Genomic DNA, 24,507 nt, shown 5'->3' on the forward strand with positions numbered 1-24,507 from the left:
ATTGTGCCTATTTTTCTCCATAACTTTTAGTGCTTTTTATAATTTGATGTTAAAATAATGTAAATGGTTGTATACTGTTCTTTGCGTTTTGTGGCTGGTCACAACAACAAAAAATCAAAAGGTAAGGTCTAACGTTAAGGTGAATCGAAAGGTCTAACCAAACATGGGGTCACTCACAGGAAATGGTGTGAAAATAGGAAAGTGGACTTTAGGTTAATAAAATCCACAGAAAAAATATATATCATAACTATTCCGCATGCACAAGCAATGAGGCGTCATGTATGTAGTTAAAAAACAACAGCTGAAAACAATCCCGACTTTAAAAGTGAAAACCAATTGGTTCAAAACCGTACAAATAATGGGGGACTAACAGAAATTAACAAATAAAACAGAACCAGAGTAGAAAAAAAAAATTCAAACATACAATTGGCGTTACTCTAGTACAATCCAGAAAGTTCTAGATTGATATATCTCTCAATTTGTATATATCTTCTGTTTTTGTTCTGCTTTTATTTAGTAATTTCTTTAGTTCTTTGGTATTTTCACAGTTTTTTAACTTCTTGATTTTTTTTAATGTCCACAGTGCTTTTAGTTTTTCACCATTTATAGTTTTTCTTCTTCCCTTAAGCCTTAATCTTTTTCCCTTTTCTACCTTGCTGTTTACACAGGCGAAATGCCTGGTATATTTCCTTACTGTGAATTTCACTGGCCTCAAACCCCATTTCTTAGTTCTTATTTTTCTCTTCAAAGTTTTGTTAAGGTGAATTAAGGCAGCAAACTGGATTTTAGAGGTATGTGTTCCCAGAATTAAGTGTCAAAAGTTAAATACGGTCTCTGGTGCTTATAATTTTGCAAGATCAGTGAACACTTCGTAAATCAACTTTCCACGAAAAGTAAGTTTCTATTAAGAGTTGAGAAAAATAACCCCATAAACCTAGTGGATTTAGTGTATTGTTGATCTGAAAGGGAACCAGATGTTCTGAGTACTGGAGCAACTACTACAATATCTTGACTTTTCCATGAATTATAACTTCATATTTTGATAAGCACAGGATATGGAGTCTTCACTCAAAATTTTGTATTTTTCTATGATTTCCAATAATGCTAGGATCATTCAGTTTTCCGCGGTATTAAAGAATAAATCGGATTGAACTTTGTTTTGGTTTGTTTCTTTTGACTTGAACTACTTAACTCATTATAACTACTCGTTAAAAATGTTTCAGGCTAGCTCAATACTGCTTTGATTTAAATTAGCTTTGGTATAAGTTATATTTGCTATCCCTCAAAAAACGAAGATTTATACAGAACACGTGGAAACAGGGGTAGGTTTGTATGGGAGGAACTAATAACTAGGTATTGTAATGACAGAGCTATTAATTTTTTTTTTCGTGAAAGTTATCATAGAAACCTGTTATTTTGTCACATTGCAAAGACCAGTGGAAAACTTTTTCAACCATATATATATAAAACTGAATTTTAAATTTAACATTTCCAAAAGGCTTTTGGATTAATCTTAGAAGAAGAGGCATGTTCTCCTCTTTGTAGAGGTAGGTTATGATAGTCACAAAAACAAACAAAAACCCTGAATAGGAAAACACAGAAACTGCAATTTTTCGGTGAATTGTTTTATGGCACGGTTAATTTTCCGATGTTCCTGTTTGAAAATAACTGACTGAACTAAGAGGATATTAAAAGAAAGATCAGAACTTAAGTTCAAAAATGGGTGACTTGATTGTCTTTTTCTTTTGAAGATGTGGTGCTACTATATCCAATGAGCTCTTTCGGAAACTTAAATACCTTCGCAATGATTCTTCAGATAGCTGAATTTTAAGGCCCATTGCAGAGTTGAACACTTCATCAGCTAGAATAATATTATTGGAATCACCTAAAAATAAAAATAACTTTTGTAAGTCAAGAAAACCAAGTTGAGAGTATTTCGGATGTGCGTTTTAGGACTCAAGGTTCAATGACCCTTTTCTTAAAGGAGAGAGCTAATTTTCTGTAAATGATGTAAAATCCGAAGTTATCAGGGATGCAAAAGGGTTGGAAACCCACGCATAAAACGCTAGAGTATTTTTGTGCAAGGAACTGGTCCCGGAAATTGTGGAGGATCAACACCATCTTTTCTGAGGGCAATTAGACTAATCTCATGAAGCGATGTTGTTTTTTTGGAGTCTTATATGCTGTATATGAGTTAGCTATCTATAAAGGTAATCATCTAGAATGGTAACTGTAAGGACTAGCGGCATATCATGCAGGTAATTGATAATCCTAGGCGGCCTGTATTAATATGTCTGACTTTAGATTAGCACCATCAAATTATGGTACACCCTAAGAATGCCAAAAGGTAAAAGCTATGCACAAATTTATCCTTTAATGGGGAGGGTATAAAAGAAGGAGCCATAAGAAAAAAAATTCACTCTTAGACCCCTAATATTGTGTGAAGGCTTTAAGAACAACCCCCCCCCCCCTCCCGAGTACAGGTATAAATAACGAGATTTTTTTTATATAAAATTCAAACTTAAAAAACATGGAACACATAAAAAAAACATGAATGATAGCTAAATGACATATGTGAGATTTTATTTTAATATTGAGAGTTACTAGTTACTTTTTGTCAAAGTAGCTCAAAACAACTTTAAACTGTCATTTGAGCTGAATAGAAATTCAGTAAGAAATATAATATAAACTTGATGGTCTTGATGTGGTATGCCTTTCTTCGTTAACTGTGTCTCCAAATGTTTGCTTTTCAAAAAAAAATTAAACAAAACAAACGAAAACGATGGTTATTTGGAAAGAACCCATTATTGATGATTATGAGTGTTCTGCATGAGATACTGCCTTTTTTATATTTCTGCTCCCTATTTCTATTTCCTTGTGACTTAGAAACACTAATCCAGATGAAGAAACAATTCAGGAAGAGGCTACAAACAAAACATTTTGCCTACTAAAGAGGAGACGGTTGCTCCTTCAGCCTTGACTAAAGAGCTTGCCGTAGAATTGCGTCACAAAAAGAGAATTAGGAACTTATGAGCTGCAACTGAACGCTAGGTATGATACAGGGCAGGGACAATTTGAAATTTTCATCTACCATGCAGCTTAAGTGCTAGATGTGAGCCACGACTACTTAAGGGCCAATTTGTGGGCAAAAACATATTGTTCCCATTAAAAATCATGTACTCCCAAAGGAAAGTAAAGAGCGCAAGTAAAACTTGAAAAAGCATAATTTTCCTTTATATGAGGGAAGGGCAACATTTATCCCTCTCCCCTCCATCAGTGCTCTTTACCGTATAGTTTTATTAGTGCTTCCCTGAAAACATTTTGGAGTGCAAAAAATTAGGCAGTTGGAAATTGTAATTGTTTTATTTATCAATTGCCACACAAAAATGTTTTTTTTTTTTTTTTTTTTTTTTATTAACAAATGAGCCACAAAAAACAACAACATAGAAATCTCCATATAATAATATTAAAACAAAACTGTATATAATACTAACAATATCAAAATAGATCCCGGCGCATATTAGCGTGTTTGGGATGACCCAAAAAAAGGGACACTTCAACTACTTATACACTAATACACTTCCTTGGGGGAATAAAACTCTCTGACTCCTCCTCCCCTCCCCCACCCCTACTAAACAATTAATCAACATTCTAAAGATAATAAATTTTTTGACAGGGAACATAAAGGAATCCCACTTTCATACTCTACAATTCATCATGCTTTCTTTTATATACCGACAATCACCTCAATCAACACACAAATGAATTTCTCTTTTAACACTCACAAGCATATACTCACTCCCAGATCAATCACTTAACCTATGTCTACAATACTGGTTAAAACAAATACATCTTAAAGAAGCACGAGATCCCTCAAGGGCCTTCTTACCTTTTACTTCCACCGGAAGCCTGTTCCAGACTTCAGGATCAATATACCTAATAGAGAATTTAGATCTGGTATTAATTGTAACCGGCGTTATCGCTAATTCAACATTTCTAGTTTCATAACTATGTTCCCTTTCATTGTAAAGTTCCGAAAAACATGCAGGTAACAAATTAGAAAAAAAAATTATACATAAACAAATTTACATAAAATTTAACCAAATCAAAAACTGGTAAAATTTTTAATTGGTGGTACCTCGATCCTACCGAATTCTGGGACAAGTCATTGGTCAAAACTCTTACAGCTTTATTTTGTAACACACGGAGCGGATACAAATGGTTAGTGAACGTCGACGACCAAACTGTAACACGGTACAGCAAATATGTATGAATAAGAGCAAAAAATATAACACTATAATAACCTTTTTGGGAAAAAAATTTTCAGCTTCCGCAGAGTTCCAACATTTTTGGTTAATTTAGTACTTATAAATGCAATACGATCTTCAAAACTTAGGCATTCATCTACCATTACACCAAGATACCTTACAATACTTTTCCGTTTTATACTTCCATTTACTAACTCAATTTCTTCAATCCATGGATAGTAATTTGCCCTTCTTCCGTATAACATGAACATTGTTTTTTTCTCATTAACAAGCAGTTTATTCACTCGCATCCACCTCTCGATTATCACCATTCCTTGTTTCATGCCATTTTTCAAATCCGCTTCTGTTATCGCAGCCATTTTAAACTGAGTATCATCAGCAAAACTTGGAAGTATTGCTCGCACCGGGCATATTATATGTAATTAAATGAGCCATTGAAATATCATCTGGACTAAGAATAGAGCAGCTTGAAGATTGTTATATCTATTTCATTCTTTGTCACAGGATTACAGAGAATGTAGTCTTGTTCTTTTAGAAGGAAATCTATATAGTGGTATCAGAGTTCCATATTTTTTCTTTCTTTTTTTCCAGTTCAGTTATTATTGATGAGGGACACCTTTTCTTTAACATTCATTACAATTGATAGTTTGATGAATAAAGTAAACAAATAAGGCGAAATATAAAGGAAAGAGCAACAACTTACTGTACTTATCAAGAAGAAGACTGTATAGTATTGATATGAGTGGGCGGAGGTTTAACTTTAGTGAAGATTCTATCAGCCTCCTTAGTTCATCTTCATTCAGCTGTAATTTCGATACATCTCCAAGGACTAGAGGAATTTCACTTGCCATGTCGTCGCCATAAGATTCGAAAATTCTTTCGCTGATTTGGATATGTTCATAAATCTCTGAAGTAATTAAATATCTCCACAGAACTGCAAGGGGCTGAAAAAGAGGATAATATATTTAAGTGTACAAAACAACACGACAAAATTGCGTTAAATTGCATTTGAATCAATCATCTCCTGCACTCTCAGCAGGTGTCTTAATCAGATAGATCCTGAGTGAGTTTTGGCAAGTGCATATATATATATATATATATATATATATATATATATATATATATATATATATATATATATATATATATATATATATATATATATATATATATATATATATATATATATATATATATATATATATATATATATATATATATATATATATATATATATATATATATACAAAACTGAAATTAGTTCCCGTATTCTCACATGAATTTGCCTCATTTCTCACAAGAGCCATTTTTTAATATCATTATCTAATTTTCCTAGCCGGAAGATTCCGCAAGGGTTCCTAGGCTAAAAAAACGATGTACAGAATAGCCCCTACGTAGTAGGTATCCGACACCAACAAAGACACATTTCAATAATATATTTCTTAAGTACCGGTTCCTAAAATATTTTCTTAGTTACCATACCCCATTCAAGTTCTTCTGTTTATCGAGAATCAAACAGTTTTTTAAACTTATTTTGTGGAAAAGGGTTTTTTTTAACTAATTCTGACAAAGACTGTAGATAAAGCTCAAAATTGCCACTTCGTTCAGCTCTTGGATTCTTTGTCAAGATTCCAAGCAGGTTTAGATACTGAAACCAAAGACGGGCAGTTCCGGACTCAGATAATTGTTTTTTTACACTATGAAATATTTTATAGATAAGCTCTGCTGCTTCCGATACCTGCGCTTTGTCAATTGTATCAAACAGTTCGTGGTAACAAACTGTAAGTAAGGAGCGACCCGGCTCAATAGTCACCTGAACACTAAAGAATGGAATTTTGATACTAATAGATACATAAAAAAAATTGGTTTTTATGCTGATTTTAAATATATAAGTTTCATCAAGTTTAGTTCAACCCATCAAAAGTTACGAGCCTGATAAAATTTGCCATATTTTGGAAAAAAGGGGGAAACGCCCCCTAAAAGTCCAAGAATCTTAATGAAAATCACAACATCAGATTCAGCGTATCAGAGAACCCTGCAATAGAGGTTTCAAGCTCGTATCTGCACAAATGTGGAATTTTGTATTTTTTCCCAGAAGAAAGATCACGGATGCGTGTTTTTTTTTCCAGGGGTCATCGTATCGACCCAGTATTTCTAGAATTTCGTGAGGGCTCATTCGAACGGAAATTAAAAGTTCTGGTGCCCTTTTTGTGACCCAAAACATTGGAGGGCGACTAAGCCCCCTCCCACTCTAATTTTTTCCCAAAGTCATCGGATTAAAATTTCGAGATATCCATTTTGTTCAGCATGGTCGAAAAATCTAATAACTATGTTTTTGAGGACGACTTAATCCCCCACAGTCCCCAGGGTATTTTTTCTGGTGAGGGGTCGGGGGATTGGGTTACGTGGGAGGATCCTTCCATGGAGGAATTTTTCATGGGGGAAGAGAATTTCCATGACAGACTTTCCAATAATGGATTTCCCAGCATTATTTTAAAAAAATCAGAAATTAAATTAAAGAAAGTCTTTTCAACTGAAAGTAAGGAGCAACATTAAAACTCAAAACGAACAGATACTATTACGTATATGAGGGAGTTCATACCCTCCTCAATACCTCGCTCTTGACGCTAAAGTAGTTTTAGCAATTTCAAAAGAGCTATTTATTCTAGTTAAACGGCATTTGTGATTCAGGGGTCGTTCTGAAAGAATTGGAACAAAATTTGAACTTTAGCGTACAGAGTGAGGTAGTGACAAAGGAGCAAACCCCCTCATATTACATATATGAGGAAGTTCACCCCTCGTCAATACCTCGCTCTTTACGCTAAAGTGCGAAATTTGTTGAATAATGGCCGATATAAGTAATAATTTGTTTTTGTTGTTTTCCGGCCAATCTTAGCATTTAATTTTACCTCAAGAAGCTTCATAACTATGATTTTTATGTGATAATAAACCAAAGATAGTGTATGTCTTCGGCTTGTATTTGTTATTAAATAAATAAAAAAAACAAGTTTTTTCCAACTGAAAGTAAGGAATAACATTAAAACTTAAAATAAGCATAAATTATCATGTATATCTTATAAAGATCTTTTCTTTCATTAACTTAAGTCATTTTATAATTTTCCAGATTGTGACTCTCATGTTCATGAAAACAATTTCGATATCGTTGGCCGTTTTGTTTTTATGCCTTACAAAATTAGTTCCGCAAATATTGCTAATTTAAGTTACGTGGGAGAATCTTTCCATAGAGATAATTTCTCGTGGGGTAAGGGAATTTCCGATGGAGGGGGATCTGGATTTCCGTACATTATTTAAAAAACGATCAGTAATTAAATAAAAACAAGTTTTTTCAACTGAAAGTGAGAAGCAACATTAAAACTTAATAGGAAAGAAAATATTTCATATATGAGATGGGTTGCCTCTCCTCAATAGCTCGTTCATACGCTAAAGTTTCTTTTTTAACTTTTAAAAGAGGTTACTATTCTAACTAAACAGTTTTTGTGATTCAGGAGTCATTCTTAAACAACTGAACAAAAATTGAACTTAGGTTATTATAAGGTTATTATTACTTTAAAAAAAGTAAAATTAATATGCAAATTTCGTTTTATTCATGTACTGTGAGCCAAATTCAAAATCTGCATTAATTCAAAAACGTTCAAAAATGAAATAAAAAAAACAAGTTTTTTTTAACTGAATAAAACTTAAAATGAACAGAAATTATTCCGTATATGAAAGGGGCTGTTCCCTGCTCAACGCCCCGCTCTTTACTTTAAAGTTTTTATCGTTTAATAAAGCAGACTTGTAAGCAAGAGTCACTTTAGCGTAAAGAGCGGGGCGTTGAGCAGGGGACAGCCCCTTTCCTATACGGAATAATTTCTCCATAAGCATTATCATGGTTCCTTCTCAGTTCGTTTAGCACCACTAGGGAACAACTTATCCAAAGAAACTGTATCTTCTGACAATTTTGAATATTAGGGTCATGAAAGACTAAAATGTAGTCAATTCATCAATCAGTATTAAAGTTTCCGGCAAGAAATTTACTTGTTTTCATGCCTTATATCGCAGAAAAGAAATCTAGGGTATTTCAAGATGTTACTGGGTCGAAAAAAAATACTGATTCAAAAAGAGTAGACTTAGTAGTGGCGCTCATCAAAAAGGCAAACAAACAAAAAGAACAAAGATAGGACAAAGTCAAAAATAGAATATTTATTACTAATTCATATGCGGGATATTCGCCTTTATAGCATACTTTTCGCCAATTCTCTTAAAAACACTAAAACATGTGCAAAATCAAGCTGCGATTGACAAAGAGTTGTCGTTTGAGTTATCAAAATGTAATTTTTATGCGAACGGGAAGAGTTTAGAGGGATAGAGGACCTCAATAATTATTCAGGCTTCTCGTGCATTGTTAAAGAGGTCGATAGAGTGGATAAGAAGCTAACACCCGATTCATGAAACAATAGGCGACATATGCAAATAATTTCTCAGACCACACTGGCTAATTTTGACAAAACAAAATGGAAAACGAGGATGATTACAGCCAGTGACGAAAAAAAGAAATATTGAAACAACAGGCGACATATGTAACAGTTTCTGAGAGCACACTGGCTAATTTTGACAAAGCGAAAAAAACAAAGTGAAAAACGAGGATGATCACAGCCAGTGATGAAAAAGATGAATACTATTAAAATATTTTGTTCGAGAACTCCGCTCAACTCTCTTCAGTGAAAAATTAAGAATAAAAAAAAACAGATAAAAGTCCACAGGAGAGTACAAACATAATCTAAATGTTATGTTCAAAAATTTAAACAAAATATAGAGCTTTTTCAACAGCGGCAAGGATGAAAGCAGCTCACTCTGAGAAGTGATGTTTATAGACCCCCCCCCTGTTCTTGCGGTTGTTTCTAAGTTGGAAGAAACCATCAACTATTAGGAGTGAGGTTATCAGAATACAAACCTTCAATCGACAAATTCAGAAAACTACAACAAAGATCCCAGAGTCTTCATTTTGCCTTGACAGAACACGTCTACGATAACCGAGAATACTTCATTTTGTTTGATAAGACCTCTATCATTGCCCCCGTTAAAGGTCTCATGCAACTTTTCAGGGACGCAGTTGAAATCAAGAAGCATATGCACCCGCCCTTAACAGAGGTTAATTTCAAAAAACTTTTTCCATGAATAAAGTTTTTCAAAGAAAAGTAAAGAGCTAAGCCAGACCTAACACGAGCGGAAAATGAGACAATAATGATTTTTTTTTTCCATTAATCATTTTTATAGGTTTCTTTGTTAGTTAGAACGCAATCGAGGATATCTTGGTTATTTCAGTTCTTCACTTTTTTCTATTTCTATTTAATATATAGCTTTACTGTTCTTTAAAAGCTCATATTTTAACTTACCTCTTTCAAATATAGATTCTGTTGATAACATTTTAGAATTTATAAGTTGTTTTCTTTCTATTAGTCCACCAATGACTGAAATTTTATTAGTATTTGTCAAATGTCATAATACATGGCCCATGAACCAGTAACTAGCTCAACCAAACCTAAGCTTTCCCCAATACATTAATCTAGAATGAAGGTTCGGTTGAATACATTTCATACAATTGACGATAATTTTGGTTGAAATTACTTACCTTAAAATCATTAAGACTTTTCCCGAACCATTCCGCTGTCTCTATGACATCTGTATGATAAAAATCAGAGGCCTTCACTACACAGACACAAAATACATTTCTAAGGCGTCTTGTAATTTGTCTTTTCTCTTTGTATTTCTCACATGTGTCTTTAATGCATTGGAGTGCTTGGTGCCTATCACCTTGCTTCCACAGTGCTTCTGCTAAGAACCGTTTTAGTTCCCCTTCTTTAATATAACGACTTCTATGATGTTTTTTCACAGCACCAATCAAATTTTCAACTTCTTTAAAAGCACCATTTTCAGCTAGGATTCGCAAGAATTTCAAACACATTTCAAATGACGGAGAGACATTAGCTGTTACAGACGCCGCAAAGTCTTTTGCAAACGGTAAGTCAATTTTTTTAGTTTCTGCGATAGGCACTGTGTTTATCTCTTCATTGTTATGAAATCCATGCTTTAATAGAATCGTATCTAGAGGCGAAGAACTGTCAGATTTAGTCTTTAGTTGGGCATATTTATCTATTATAGATGGAGACACTCTGATTGATGCACTTGCAGCTTCTTTCAATAGTTTGTTCATCTCTTCAACATTCTTTTCGTCATCTGTAAAAGTCCAAATGACCACAGTTAAAACAGAGAAATTCCACGTTACTGGTAAATTCATAATGTTGACCTAATCTGTACAAACTTTAAAAGTATACATATTTTCAAACCAGGAGGAGGGGGAGGGGCCTGCATAAAAAATTACCTTAATGTACCAACAATTTTTCTTGGCGAACATTTAACTAATTTATGGTCCAACCCGACTTCCCACTAAGTCTATGTACAGTATACTGAGAATACGACACATTCAATTGGACTAAGAATTGGAATCGGGACGCTGCGGTGAGATCAAAAGCAGGGAAATTTGGACATCGTCCCATTATTATTTAGATCTTTGATTAGTAGAGCCATAGTGGTCTCTCTTAGACTAAATACAATCTTTCAAAAAAAAAGCTGTCCAGATTAAAGAGCTAAAAAATATGCTTAATATATGAATAAGCATACCTGTGCTACATCAGAACGGACATGGATAACCTCCCACAAGGTTTGTCTAAAGAAATCGTCAAGGAAAAAGTAGATTAAAGACGCACCCTGTCCCTCCCCATAGAAACCCTCTGATACCCTCTAATTTGTGCATTGTATAGATATTTGCCTTAAGGAATTTTCTGCTTCAAAAAGTTTTTTTGTGCTTGCTTAAATACATTTTATTAAAAGTATAATGATTAATCTAACCTACAGTCTACAACTATTCTACCTTTAATTCTAAAAATACATAAAAATATGAATACCTTGAATGCATTTGATTCCCTGAGAGTTCATGTCTTAAACCGTTTGAAAGTTTCTTGAATGATACAGATCCAGAGTGGTCAAGGATATGAGAATAGTCATAATGCAAAGAATAAACACTTACACATTAAATAAAGAAGCTTCTCGTATAGGATAGTCCTTATCTCTATTAGATTTAATTCTTTTGATATCTCCAGAAGATGATTTAAGGTTTTCAAATCTGTTTCAATGGAACTCAGAATAAAACCTATCCTGCGGGGCACATATCGATTCATGATTGGACCATGTTTTTTGAAAATGCATATTCCTTGCTCTTGAAGATTCACATCTTTTGACTTGATTAGATTCATCCATAAGAATGCCATTGGCTGCAAATGATTAAATATATGTGAAACATAGTCATTTTCCTGTCATAAATAAAATGAAATCATAACCGCAAGACAAATTGTGAGTAGAAAATAGACTGTCTGTAACAGAATAAAACTAGGCTGTGCTGCTTTATAATAAGGGAGGGAATACCAATATATTAAATATATGCTGAAAAAAGCTAGATATCAGTATTTTCAATTGAGTTAAAAGTTTTGCAAGTTCAGATTTTAAAATAAAAACTGAAATACTAAAGTGTTAAAAATATTCCAAGTACTAAAATCATGCAAAAGTGGTATTTCAAAGATTGTTTCTCAAAGCTCTATCTAGCTGTTTAACGATTGTGAAGTAGGCCTACCTTGCAGATTAATTAAGGATTACGTAATGTTCGCAAATTATTTGAACTAAATATTGCATGGGAAAGTTCTAGTCTTGGCATTTCACCAGATTTTGAATCTTGAAAAATCTTCATCTTCTGATTCCTGATCCCAAATAATTATGTCATTAGCTATAGGCCTATAATTCCTATTGCTAATGTTTTTCATTTGTTGACACAAGAGTTTGTGTTTAAAACATGGCCCTGAACAAGGTCAAATTTCAAGGAAGTTTATATAAAGATTAAGTGATCGAACAAATAGGAATACTATAAGTCAATATATTCAATGCTGGAAAAATTGCATGTAAAATCAGGTTAATACTGTCAACATAGGCCTTTCACTCACGATATGACAAAGCAACAAAAAAGTAGGCCTAGTAGACTTCTGGTTGAGAAGTCATGTTGTGCTATTATACCTTTTAGCCAATACGTTGTTTATCAGTCTAACATTAAAAGGTAAATTTGTGTCAGTTTATATTACTGACATACGAATAGGGTAAACATACCACTCAATGCTTTTTTTATACTGGTTTTGCGAAACCCCTTGTTGAATACTAGGCTACTTACAACTCGTTGCAGCCCCAAGCCGCCTGAGGCCAACACAGTTGCGCACTCTCCTCCATCCCAATCTATTGAAAGCTTCCCTCTTTTCCCCCTCCCAAGAAACCGCAAGTCCTTTAAACCCTTTCTAACGATCTCTTCCCACCCCATTTGGGGAGGACCTGCTTTTCATGTGGCCCTAGATGGATGGCAAAAAAGGACGATCTTGAGCAATCGGTCAACCATCATCCGCAGACCGTGTCCTAGCCATCTCAACTGATCCCTCATTATACCCTAAAAAGCAGGATAGAACCACATTTATCGTACAGCTTACTCTTTGAAATACAATCAGTCAGACGGGTACATAAAATAATCCGTAGACAATTCTTCTGTGTAAAACCCAATATTCTTAGCTTGGTTCACACAATTCCCTCCATATTCTTCCCACCTTTTTTACGCTGTGAAAATAAAACCCTGGGTCTTTGCTATTCTGATTTTAAGGTCTTTACTGCATCCGCCAGCTTTACTAATAATAATATCAAGGTAAGAGAAGCTATCTGTTTGATCGATCTTCTCGTAACCCAATATCATTCTCCACCTTAATTTATTCCTAGTCTCAGCGACTTAGTCTTCTTACCATAAATTTTCAAACCTATTCTTGGGCCCTTAACTCTCCAAACTTACAAAAAATCATGCTCTCCCATCACCTTTGCCATGTTCCTTAGGAAATAGAATACAACTCTGCTTACCTCGTGATTCAATACGAAACCAGTACTAAATTAATCTACTACCTTAACCAAATCAATGTTAACCTCGTCCATAGCGCTAAACACTTCAGTGTATTTATTTGGCATACCTTACAAAAATAGGATCTTGGCTCAAGCTCTTTTACCGACTGAATCAAACGCTAATTCATAATCCATAAAACTGAGGACCAAAGAAGTCTGATGACTCAGGCACTTCTTGATTGTTAATCACAGAGTAAAAATTTGGACGTTGCATCCTCTCTTCTTCGTAAAACCACACTGTTCTTCTCTTAAAACTTCATCTACAGCATCTCTAAGTCTAAAAAGTACTATAATACTAAATGCAGTCGACTCTCGCTAACTCCAAATTCACGGGACCACGATCTTTCTTCGAGTTACGTATAGTTCGACTTATACATATTTCGAGATATAGACGTCATTCTACATAAAATTCAACTTATTAATAGTTCGAGTTATATAGGTAAGCCAAACGAAAATTCGAGTTACAGAGGTATAAAATCGCTAAGTTTCCTCCCTACAAAGTTAAGAACAACTTTATTAGTGTATTATAGACTTGACATATCAAGACTGGACTTTCAAATGTCAATAATAAATTTAGTCTGCTAGGATAGAGACACCTGAACATTCACCAAATCTGATACAAAAATATGTTAAAGAAAATAAATACATATCAAAGTTTACACGTTGCAACCTGCAAACCGTGGCTTGGTCTAACAGAGTTTCGTTGAAAAAGCTTCGAGATACAAAGATAAACTTTGAGTTGTGGAGGTAAAGTGAAAATTAAATGACTACTTATCTACTAAATTTCGAGTTATAGAGGTAATTTTCGGGTCACTTCGACTTACAGAGGTAAAATATACCCGCAATATTATTTCGAGTCAAGTATCGTTTTTTATTCGACTTTGACAGGTTTTACGAAAGGGGATTGAAAATAATTCAATGTATCGAGGTTCGAGTTATCGAGAGTCTACTGTAATTTGCTTCCTACAGAAACCAAGCTAATGCCTCTATTATTGCCCCTATCACTCATATTACTTTTTATATAAAGGTGGTTTCATAAAAGTTTTTCTAAAATCGCTAGGTACATTCCCTTTTTCAAAAATCATATTCATAACCTTCAGTAACTTATCTCTAACTTCACAACCACCATATTTCAAAAATCCATTTACCAAACTATCAGCACCTGAGGCCTTATTATTTTTTTAAGCACCTGAGGCCTTATTGTTTTTTAATCCTTTGAGGATTAAAAAAGTCCAATTCTTGCTCGCAAAATTAATCTTCCTTCACTTCTAAAACAGGAAAAAAAATTTCATTCTTTTCTATATCATTTCCTGTAACTTATCACGGTTATAGACATTCTCAAAAAGTTTTGCCCATTTCTCTTTAAATCCTTCCTCGTTACTAATTGAGACCCCGTTCCTGTCTTTATCTGGGACAAGTCCAGATTGACTATTCCGTCTCAGTTTTTTAGTATACCAGTAAAATATTTTACTGATATGCCATCTGGCTGCATCTTCCAGATCTTCTGCAACTTTATCCATATTTTATGCAATTTTATTTCTCTATATTTCCCTAATTCATATTTTGATACTTGTTCCACTTTCCTAGCATTTTTCTTATTTTCATATTATCTATCATTCAGCTACTTCTTACACAAACCCCTTCTCTTTTTTTTACCAAATTTAAAGCGTTTTTACTAATATTCTTGGCTGCATTTCCAGCTTTCCTGTCTAAGACACCATCTGCTACTTCACAGACTATGTCCCTAAAATTGTTCCATTCATCTTCCATATTGTCAATTTTTGACTACTTAGATTAATATTCAACTGTTCGTGGAGTTTTTGTTATCTGAACTTTGAACCATTTTTAACAAAATGGTTATCTAAAAATTTTATCGGAGGCATTTGGGGCAAAAGGGGTGTGGGAGGGAATGGTTCCCCTCTGATCTCTTGACTCTTAAAAACTAAAATAGAACTTCCGATTTCTAATCAAATGAGCCCTCTCTGAAGTTTATACGAGCATTCCTTCCATAACAGCTATATATCTCCCTCGGGGCATACCTTACAGTGCCTACCCCGGACCCTGAAGGATTGTGTCGACCCTGGAGTTTTCGTTACATGAAATTTGAACCATTTTGAAAAAAAATGGTTATCTCAAAGTTCTTATCGGACGGGTTTGAGGAAAATAGGGCTTGGCAGGGGGGGGGGGGCTAGTTGCCCTCCGATCTTTTTTGACTCTTAAAAAGTGTACGAGAACTTTTAATTACCAATCAAGTGAGCCCTCTCCGAGGTTTAAAGGAGCATCTCTTCCATAAGAACCATATATACCCCAAGAGCATTACTTACAACGCCTGCCCCCGGGCCCTGGGGGGTTGCGTTGACACAGGAGTTTTTCTTATCTGATCTTTGAACTATTTTTAACGAAATGGCTTTCTCAAAGTTTTTATCGGATGGATTTGGGGAAAAGAGGGTGTGGGGGGGGCTAGTTGCCCTCGGATCTCTTTTGACTCTTAAAAAGTGAACTAGAACTTCCAATTTCCAATCAAATGAGCCCTCTCAGAAGTTTATACAAGCATCCCTTTCATAACAGCCATATACGCCCCAAGGACAACACTTACCCCCTTGGACCTGGGGGTTTGTGTCGACAGCGGAGCTTTTGTTATCTAATTTTTTTAATTATTTAAAAAAAAAATGGCTATCAAAAAACTTGTAGCGGATGGGTCTGGGAAAAAAGGGCGCGGGAGATAGGAACTAGTTGCCCTCCGATCTCTTGAGTCTTAAAAAGTGAACTAGAACTTTCAATTTCCAATTAAATAAGCCCTCTGTGAAGTTTATACGAGCATCCCTTTCATAAGAACCATACATGCCCTCAGGGCATAACTTAGGACTTAAAAATGGATATCTCAAAATTTTCATCGGAAGGGTTTGGAGAAAAAAGGCGTGGGGGGGGGGGGCTAGTTGCCCTCGGGATCTCTTTTGACTCTTAAAAAGTGAGCTTGAACTTTCAATTTCCAATCAAATGAGCCCTCTATGATGTTTGTATAAGCATCCTTATCATAAGAACCATATATGCCCCAGACCACAATTTACAACGCCTGCCTCCGGGCCCTGGGGGGTTGTGTCGACACTTGAGTTTTTGTTCTCTGACTTTAAAACTATTTTTAACAAAATGGTTATCTCAAAATTTTTATTGGATGCATTTGGAGGGGAAAGGGCGCAGGGGGGTGGCTAGTTCCCCTTCAATCTCTTTTGACTTTCAAAAACTAAACTAGAAAATTCTATTTCCAATCAAATAGGCCCTCTCTGCATTTTTTATAAGCATCCCTTCAATTAGAACCACATACTCCACAAGTATATAGCTTCCCACGCCGGCCCTCAAGCCCTGGGGAGCTGTGTCTACCCCGGAGTTTTCATGAACTGGTCTTTGAAATATTTATAAAAAAAATGGCTATCTCAATGTTATTATTGGATGGGTTTAAGGAAAAAGGGCGTGGAGGGGGGAGGTTAGATGCACTCTGATATCTTTTTACTCTTAAAAAGTGAACTATAACTTTCGATTTCGAATCAAATGAGCCCTCTTTGAAGTTTATACAAGCATCCCTTCCATAAGAACCGTATATTCCCCCATGGCATAACTTACAACGCCTGCCCCGGGCCCTAGGGGAGGGGGGTCGACACTGGAGTCGCTGTTATATGATCTTTGAACTATTTTTAACAAAATGGCTATCTCAAAATTTTTATCGAATACTTTTCGGAAAAAAGGGCGTAGGTGGGTGGTCAACACCTGCTCCCGGCCCCTGAGGGGTTGTGTTGACACTGGAGTTTTGATATATGATCTTTGAACTGTTTTTAACAATATGGCTATCTCAAAATTTTTATTGGTTGCATTTGGGAAAAAAGGTCTTGGGGGGGGCTAGTTGCCTTCCAATCATTTTTGACTCTTAAAAAGGGCACTAGAACTCTCGATTTCCAATCGAATGAGCCCCCTCCAAAGTTTGTGTGACGACCTCTTCCATATGAAGTGCCTCTGGGGAAAAAAATAATAAAATATTGACAAAATGGCTATTATAAAAAAATAACTATTTTTAACAAAATGGCTATCTCAAAATTTTTATCGAATACTTTTCGGAAAAAAGGGCGTAGGTGGGTGGTCAACACCTGCTCCCGGCCCCTGAGGGGTTGTGTTGACACTGGAGTTTTGATATATGATCTTTGAACTGTTTTTAACAATATGGCTATCTCAAAATTTTTATTGGTTGCATTTGGAGAAAAAGGGCGTGGGGGGGCTAGTTGTCCTCCAATCACTTTTGACTCTTAAAAAGGGCACTAGAACTCTCGATTTCCAATCGAATGAGCCCCCTCCAAAGTTTGTGTGACGACCTCTTCCATATGTAGTGCCTCTGGGGAAAAAAATAATAAAATATTGCAGCCATATGGCCTTTACTATAGGTAACGCTTTAGCGTAACGCTATAGCGTTACCTATAGAACATAATTTGCATGATTATAGAATTAGCATAATTATAGATAATTTGCATAATTTATAGAACATAATTTGCAATTTACTGAAAAAATATAAATGTTTTTACTTTTATAACTTTAACAAATCAAATAATATTAACATTTTGATTACTAAATATCAGTATATGTATGTTAAACTGACAATACACATTCATTTCTATTTTTTTTTCAGTAAAGTACAAATTATGTTCTGGCCTTGGGGCGGCATAGGTAGTTTGAGCCCTACTCATGTTAGTTTCAACTCGTTTTGAGTTTGAGTGGATTATTTTTTTTAATTTTTGTTCGTTTATGGGGTCCTTCATTCATCAATGCTTACTTGTGGTAGTTTGACGCTTGGTAGTTTATTTTATTTTATTTTTGCTCATTTTTGTTAAATTGATCTCTTTACTTTACTGTGAAAAACTTATTTTGTGGAAAAAGTTTTTTTTAATTAATTTCTGTTCGTTTTATATTGACATAGTGTTTTCAGGGAAAAAGAAAATCATTTTTTAAATGTTTTCGTTTTTTAAGACTTTATAGTTTGATCTGCTATTTGTATGCTGGAGAAAAATTTTCAGCAATTTTTAACAGCATACACCCTTTTAAAAATCTGGACACAAATAGTACTGTTTAATTTCGTTTCAGATCTTCTCTAGTTGACCTGAAATGGAAAACTTGATACCATTCGCCGTTTCACTTTGCACCAGCCGTGTCAATTTCCATCCGCAAAGACATAATTTCCAGACTTTTTAACTACGTCGAACAAAATGGATATCTCAAAATTTTGATTGGATGTGTTTGGGGAAATAGTGGGCGAGAGAGGGACGTTACTTGCTCTCTAATCACTTTCAACTATTAAAAAAGGCACTAGCCCTTTCAATTTCCAATCGAATGAGCCCTTTTGAAGTTTCTATGACAACGCTTTCAATAAAAACCTTATATGCCCTCAAGGCATAGCTTACAACCCTTGCCCTGGGGGCTGGGGGGGGGGGGGGAGAGGGGGAATCCTAGCCATCCAATCACTTTCAACTATTAAAAAGGGCACTAGCTATTTCAATTTCCAATCGAATGATTTCTTTTTGAAGTTTCTAAGCTACGAAAACACTTTCTATAAAAAACCTTATATGCTCCAAGGACATAACTTACAACCCTTGCCCTGAGGGCTGTAGGGGGAGTGTCATCGTCAGAGACACAATTTCCGGACTTTTTAACTACGTCAAAAAAAATGGCTACCTAAAAATTTTTATTGGATGTGTTTGGGGAAATGGTAGGTGTGAGAGGAGTGTTAGTTATCCTCCAATCACTTTCGACTACGAAAAAGGGCTCAAGCCCTTCTGCTTTCCAATCGAATGAGCCCTTTTTGAATTTTCTACAAAATTACTATCTATGAAAACCTTCTATGCCCCAGGGCGTAACTTACACCCCGTGCCCTGAGGGATCTGAAGGGGTTACCATCCTCAAAGACCTAATTTCTAAAACGTTTAAGTACGTTGAACAAAATGGCTATCTAAAATTTTTGATTGGATGTGTTTGGGGAAAAGGTGGGCGTGAGACTATTCGACTTTCGACTATGATTTATATCACTTTCGACTATTAAAAAGGGCACGTTTCTACGACAGAAATGTCGTGGTTAGGGTGAGAGGGGGGTTAGTTCCCTCCAATCATTTCCGACTATTAAAAATGGCACTAGCCCTTTCAATTTCCAATCGAACGTTTGGAAGTTTCTACGACAACGTTTTTTATAAAAACCTTATATTCCCCAGGGCATAACTTACAACCCTTGCCCCGAGGGCTCTGAGGGGGTTATCATCCTCAAAGACCTAGCTTCTGAAACTTTTAAGTACGTTGAACAAAATGGCTATCTAAAAATTTTGATTGGATGTGTTTGGGGAAAAGGTTGGTGTGAGAGGGGGGTTATGTGCTCTCCAATCACTTTTAACTATTAAAAATGACACTAGTCCTTTGAATTTTCGATCGATAGAGCGCTTTTTTAAGTTTCTACGACAAAGCTTTCAATAAAAACCTTATATGCCCCCAGGGCATAACTTACAACTCTTACCCTGAGGGCTCTGGGGGGAGTGTCATCCTCTTAGATATAATTTTCGGACTTTCAACTACTTTGAACAAAATGGCTATCTCAAAATTTTTATTGGGTGTGTTTGGATGAATGGTGAGCGTCCAAGGGGCGTTTGTTGCCTTGCAATAATTTTTGGCTATTAAATATAACGCTAGCCGTTTCAACTTCAAATCGAACGAGCCCTTTTTGAAGTTTCTACGACGACACTTTCTATAAAAAAAAAAACTTATATGCCCCCAGGACATAACTTACAACCTCAAAGACCTAATTTCCAGAGCTTTCAACTACGCTGAACAAAATAGCTATCTCAAAATTTTGATTGTGTGTGTTTGGAGAAAAGGTAGGGCATGAGAGGGGGGTTAGTTGCCCTCCAATCATTTTCGACAATTAAAAAGGGCACTAGCCCTTTGAATTTCCAATCGAAAGAGCCTTTTTTTGAAGTTTCTATGACAACGCTTTCTATAAAAAGCTTATATGCCCCCAGGGCAGAGCTTACAACCCTTGCCCTGAAGGTTGTGGGGGAGTGTCCTCCTCAAGAACATAATTTCTATCTGGAAATCAACTACGCTGAAAATAATGGCTATCTCAAAATATTGATTGGATGTGTTTGGATAAATGGTAGGCATGGAAGGGGTGTTAGTTGCCTTCCAATCACTTTCGACTATTAAAAAGGGCACAAGCCACTCCAACTTCCAATCGAATGAGCCCTTTTCGAAGTTTTTACAGCAACTCTTTCGATACGAAGTGCCCTGGTCTAAGACCAAGAAACCAAAAAAAAGAAAAAAAATACATTGTGCCCACATTGTTCTTTACTTAGGTAGCGCTATTGTACTGCCTGTGATAACTCTTTAATTTTATTTTTAAAACCTACATTGTTATTAATTCAGGCTTCTTTTTATTTTTATACCAGAAAATAATTCCATTTGTTTATCAGAAAAATATATATGACAATTTGTATATATTCAATTTGCACACCTGAATATTATTCGTTCCTCATACTTGGTTAAAGTTTGGGTTTTCTCCTTCTTCACTTTTTAACTTTATCTGTTTCAATACTAACATGCTTAATACAATTATCGTTCAAAGCAATTGAAGGGCAGAAATTTAAAAAGCATCCATCCAATCAGATGGAAAGGAAATTTAAGCAAAAGAAAAATCACAGAGAAATAAAGAGAGAAAAGCAAAAGAAACAGAGACTGAGAAGGATAAGAATGTGCAGACTAGCCGACTACAGTAACAATACATTACAATACAATGAAATTGATGAGAAAACCTTCAAATGCTTGAAACATCATCAAAATGATTTAGATTAACACTGACTGGGTTGTAATTACAAGGTGAGATAGAAGGAACAGTAGCCAGATTTAAAGCTTCTGAAATTAATTTAGAGCGCCTACTAATAACAAATAGCTGTTGAAAATGTTTAGGGTTTTTATTCCTATTTAGAGGCATTAAATCATGGAAATTGGGTGTGGGGTAACAATGCATTTTTACAAAAAGAAGGAGGCGGGGCAATTTTGTTGCATACAAATCCAGTTGATATGATTCGTGAATTATTTTGAGCTGGCCAAACATGGACCATTTTACATTCCTATGTCAAGTATTTTATGCAATAAAATGGAAATGTCAAACAACTATTTTACACCAGTTTAAGTAGAAATGAACTTTAATGTTTATTGTAAAACAATTAAAGAAAAAGAACCTAATCAGATAAAGTTACGCATTATTCTAGGTCAAGTTAACAACCCTATTTTGAAAAACGGAATTTTCAAACATGTATAATAAATGTCACTTTATCAAAAATTTGAAGACTGAAATAATAATTCAGTCTTAAGTTGTTACAAAAATGATCAACTTGAAACACAGCTGCAAAACAGAGTAATCCCTAGTTGTTTTGAGTTACAAAGGTCTTCCAAGTGCCAATACATAAAGTTATGATCATTTAGGCTGAGTTGATTCAAATGACAGAAGAAGAATTAATAACTTATGTGAGGTAATTAAATACTAGAAGAAATCAGCTTATCTTCACATGTAGATTTTCAAAGTTCTTAGTGAAGGATATGTTTATACCATAAATGAAAACCTAAGACCTAATTAATAAAAGGAGAAATGATGGAATCGTTTTCAGAAAAAGAGAATTTTCAGGTTTTAATTATAGGAAAAATCTCCAATGTCACTGGTTTCCAGTTCATTGTCTCTCAATAATTATCAGTAAGCAAAATTGATACAATGAAGATGCAACTGTAAAATAAGCAAAGGGCCGAGTGTTTTTCTATAGTTTAAATAAGTTTGGAAAATTTTGATGACATGAGCCAGCTATTGGAGATAAGATTAAGATATTGGACACCACTTTTTCAAGCACGATTTACAAATATGAATGCTTCAAAGAGATGAGGAAGATATGCTAGAGGTTATGTCCTGAGGATTTGTCGAAGAGTTTTGTCAGCAACTTCTTTTGAGTGACTGCATATCTCATAATAAGCTTTACAAATGTGTGGTTTGAGCAAAGTCTCTACAGCTAAAGTGGAGTAATAGTTAAGATGTTTAAGTCATGTTAATGCTTGAAAGGTTGCCAAGAATTCTCTTTTTTGGTAATCCAGCTGGATCAAAATGAAACACAGGACACTAATAGGGTGTCTTTTTCATTGACTCTAGTTTTTGAAAATGTAATTTCTAATATTTCAGTGGGATTTTTATCTACATCAAATCAATGTTGTTTTTTTTCCTAAATTTAAAAAACATCAAATCTTTAAACACATAAAAATCAGATTTGAGCAAAGGTACTTGGATCAAAACACTTTCTTTGTCCCTCATTTGAGCAATGCATCTATTTCTCAAGGTTTCACTGTTATACTGCAAACATTGCACATGGTCAGTAAAGGCAAGTGCACTTTGGAGAGAAAAGGATGGAGGTATGTACTTCAAAATAGCTTTCCAGAAGACCACAAAGGCACAGGATTTACTCCCAAGTTTCATTCACCCTTCTCATATTTCTAACATAGAAAAAAAAACCTCATCTAGAATTTTATCAAAAAGACTATAAAGCATAAAAATATATACAAAGAGACACAAAATGAAAATTGTATTTCATACTTAAAGACTGCCACCATGATGGTGCTATATTTGAGCATGACACTATGGGTGCTTAAGCTACAGACCCTTGCATGCAGTCCTGGATACATGGTTAGGGGGTTTACTGCTACTAGAAAAATGATAGATTCAAGTTTGTCTTGCCTTAAATTATTCTTGCAATTTTAACCCTTGTTGGCTTGCTTGAATCAAGCAACATGCAGGACTAATTTGCCAGCTGACATCAAACCTTCCTTTGGCCATTTGAATCAAGCCAAATTAAAACTTTTCACTGAGCAAAAACAGGCACACACAAGAAAATCAGGCTCTTTTTTAGTCTGAGGGCTTATGGTTTGTTTTTTGGCAATATTTTATACAGGAAATTGTAAATTTTTAAAATTTTTGGGATTTTTTATTTACAATAGGCTAGTAGGCCTTATGCTTCTTGACTTGTAGTGGGTTTTGACCTAGTCTACTACATACTTGAAGCCAAAATCCTGTTAATTACTGATAGTTGTTAGGTCTAGGTTATATTACCTTTCTTTTTATAGGCTAATCACCTGGTAATTTTTTAAACTGTTGTATGTTTTTCTCAAATGATCAGATACTTTTTGAAACACATCCACATTAGTTTAACTCAACTCAAGACCATGCAGAGCTCTTAAAATCAGCATAGTCCCAAAATCTTTACCTTCCAATCATACCTTGTACTGCCACACCACTCAGCAAAGTTGTACAAGTAATCTAGTGTTGCTGAACTTAGATTAATTTGCATGAGATCTTTTAGAAGATTTCTGCATGCTGACCTCTCAATCTTTTTTCTTTTGGCATCTGAGGGCTCAGGCCCAGTCAGTTTGTAATACATTTTTAGACTTTTAACAGCTTCTTCATAGTTGTTCATCCTCCATTCTATTTTTATTCTAGAGTTTACTAGCATAAAAAAGGTTGATTCATCCTTATTTTTTGAGGCCTCTGTTAGCAGTCTTTTTAAGCTTTGAATGTCTTCAGAAGTTGGTATTTTGGATTCAAGCTCACAAATAATCCTTTGAATTGTTTCAAATGTAATGTTTTTATTTCTTATACTGTCAATCTTGTGTGTTCGTGACTCATTCCTTTTAAAAACAATGGAAGATTTGTGGTTACAGCAATCTAGATTGTCAGCCATGAGCTGTACAGGATTCAATTGCCTTTTCCCCAAAATGGTGATAGGAATGGATAGTATATTACGCTTTAACATTTTTACTTGTTTAAATAATTTGCTTTTATAGCCATCTACAGTTTCTATACTTTGATTCTCCAAGCATTTCCGTTTAGATGTCAATCTTGGCTATTTCAGCATACACGCTACCGTCATGTCCTGCAATTCTTTGATCCCGCTAATTAAGGTAAGAAATCCTCAGACCAGCGTTCAATATAGCGTATTGTAATTAATCACAGTTACGTCCTGAATAAACACTATGTGTTTATTGCTCAAGTGGTGTGCTCTATTCAATGCTGTTTGGGCTGCAAAATTAATTTTACAAGACTAATTGAAAAATTAAAAGTAAGCTCAAAATTCCATTGCTCTAACTATGCCAATTTATG

The 24,507-nt window shown here is 34.9% G+C and overlaps 1 protein-coding gene across 1 annotated transcript; it reads right to left on the reverse strand.

Moving 5' to 3' along the window:
• Positions 1-111: 111 nt before the first annotated feature.
• Positions 112-24,160, reverse strand: LOC148944327 (uncharacterized). The gene is made up of 5 exons (XM_089100693.1): positions 23,615-24,160; positions 11,356-11,599; positions 9,901-10,505; positions 4,972-5,212; positions 112-1,885 (listed from the first exon to the last, which is right to left on the reverse strand). Exons 1-5 carry the CDS (start codon positions 24,158-24,160, stop codon positions 1,701-1,703), a joined length of 1,821 nt encoding a protein of 606 aa, XP_088956819.1. The 3' UTR covers positions 112-1,700.
• Between the last annotated feature and the right edge of the window lie 347 nt (positions 24,161-24,507).

Source organism: Artemia sp. Qi Xiang Cuo, chromosome 14 (genome assembly GCF_049724085.1).
Source record: "Artemia sp. Qi Xiang Cuo chromosome 14, ASM4972408v1, whole genome shotgun sequence".
NCBI lineage: Eukaryota > Metazoa > Arthropoda > Branchiopoda > Anostraca > Artemiidae > Artemia > Artemia sp. Qi Xiang Cuo.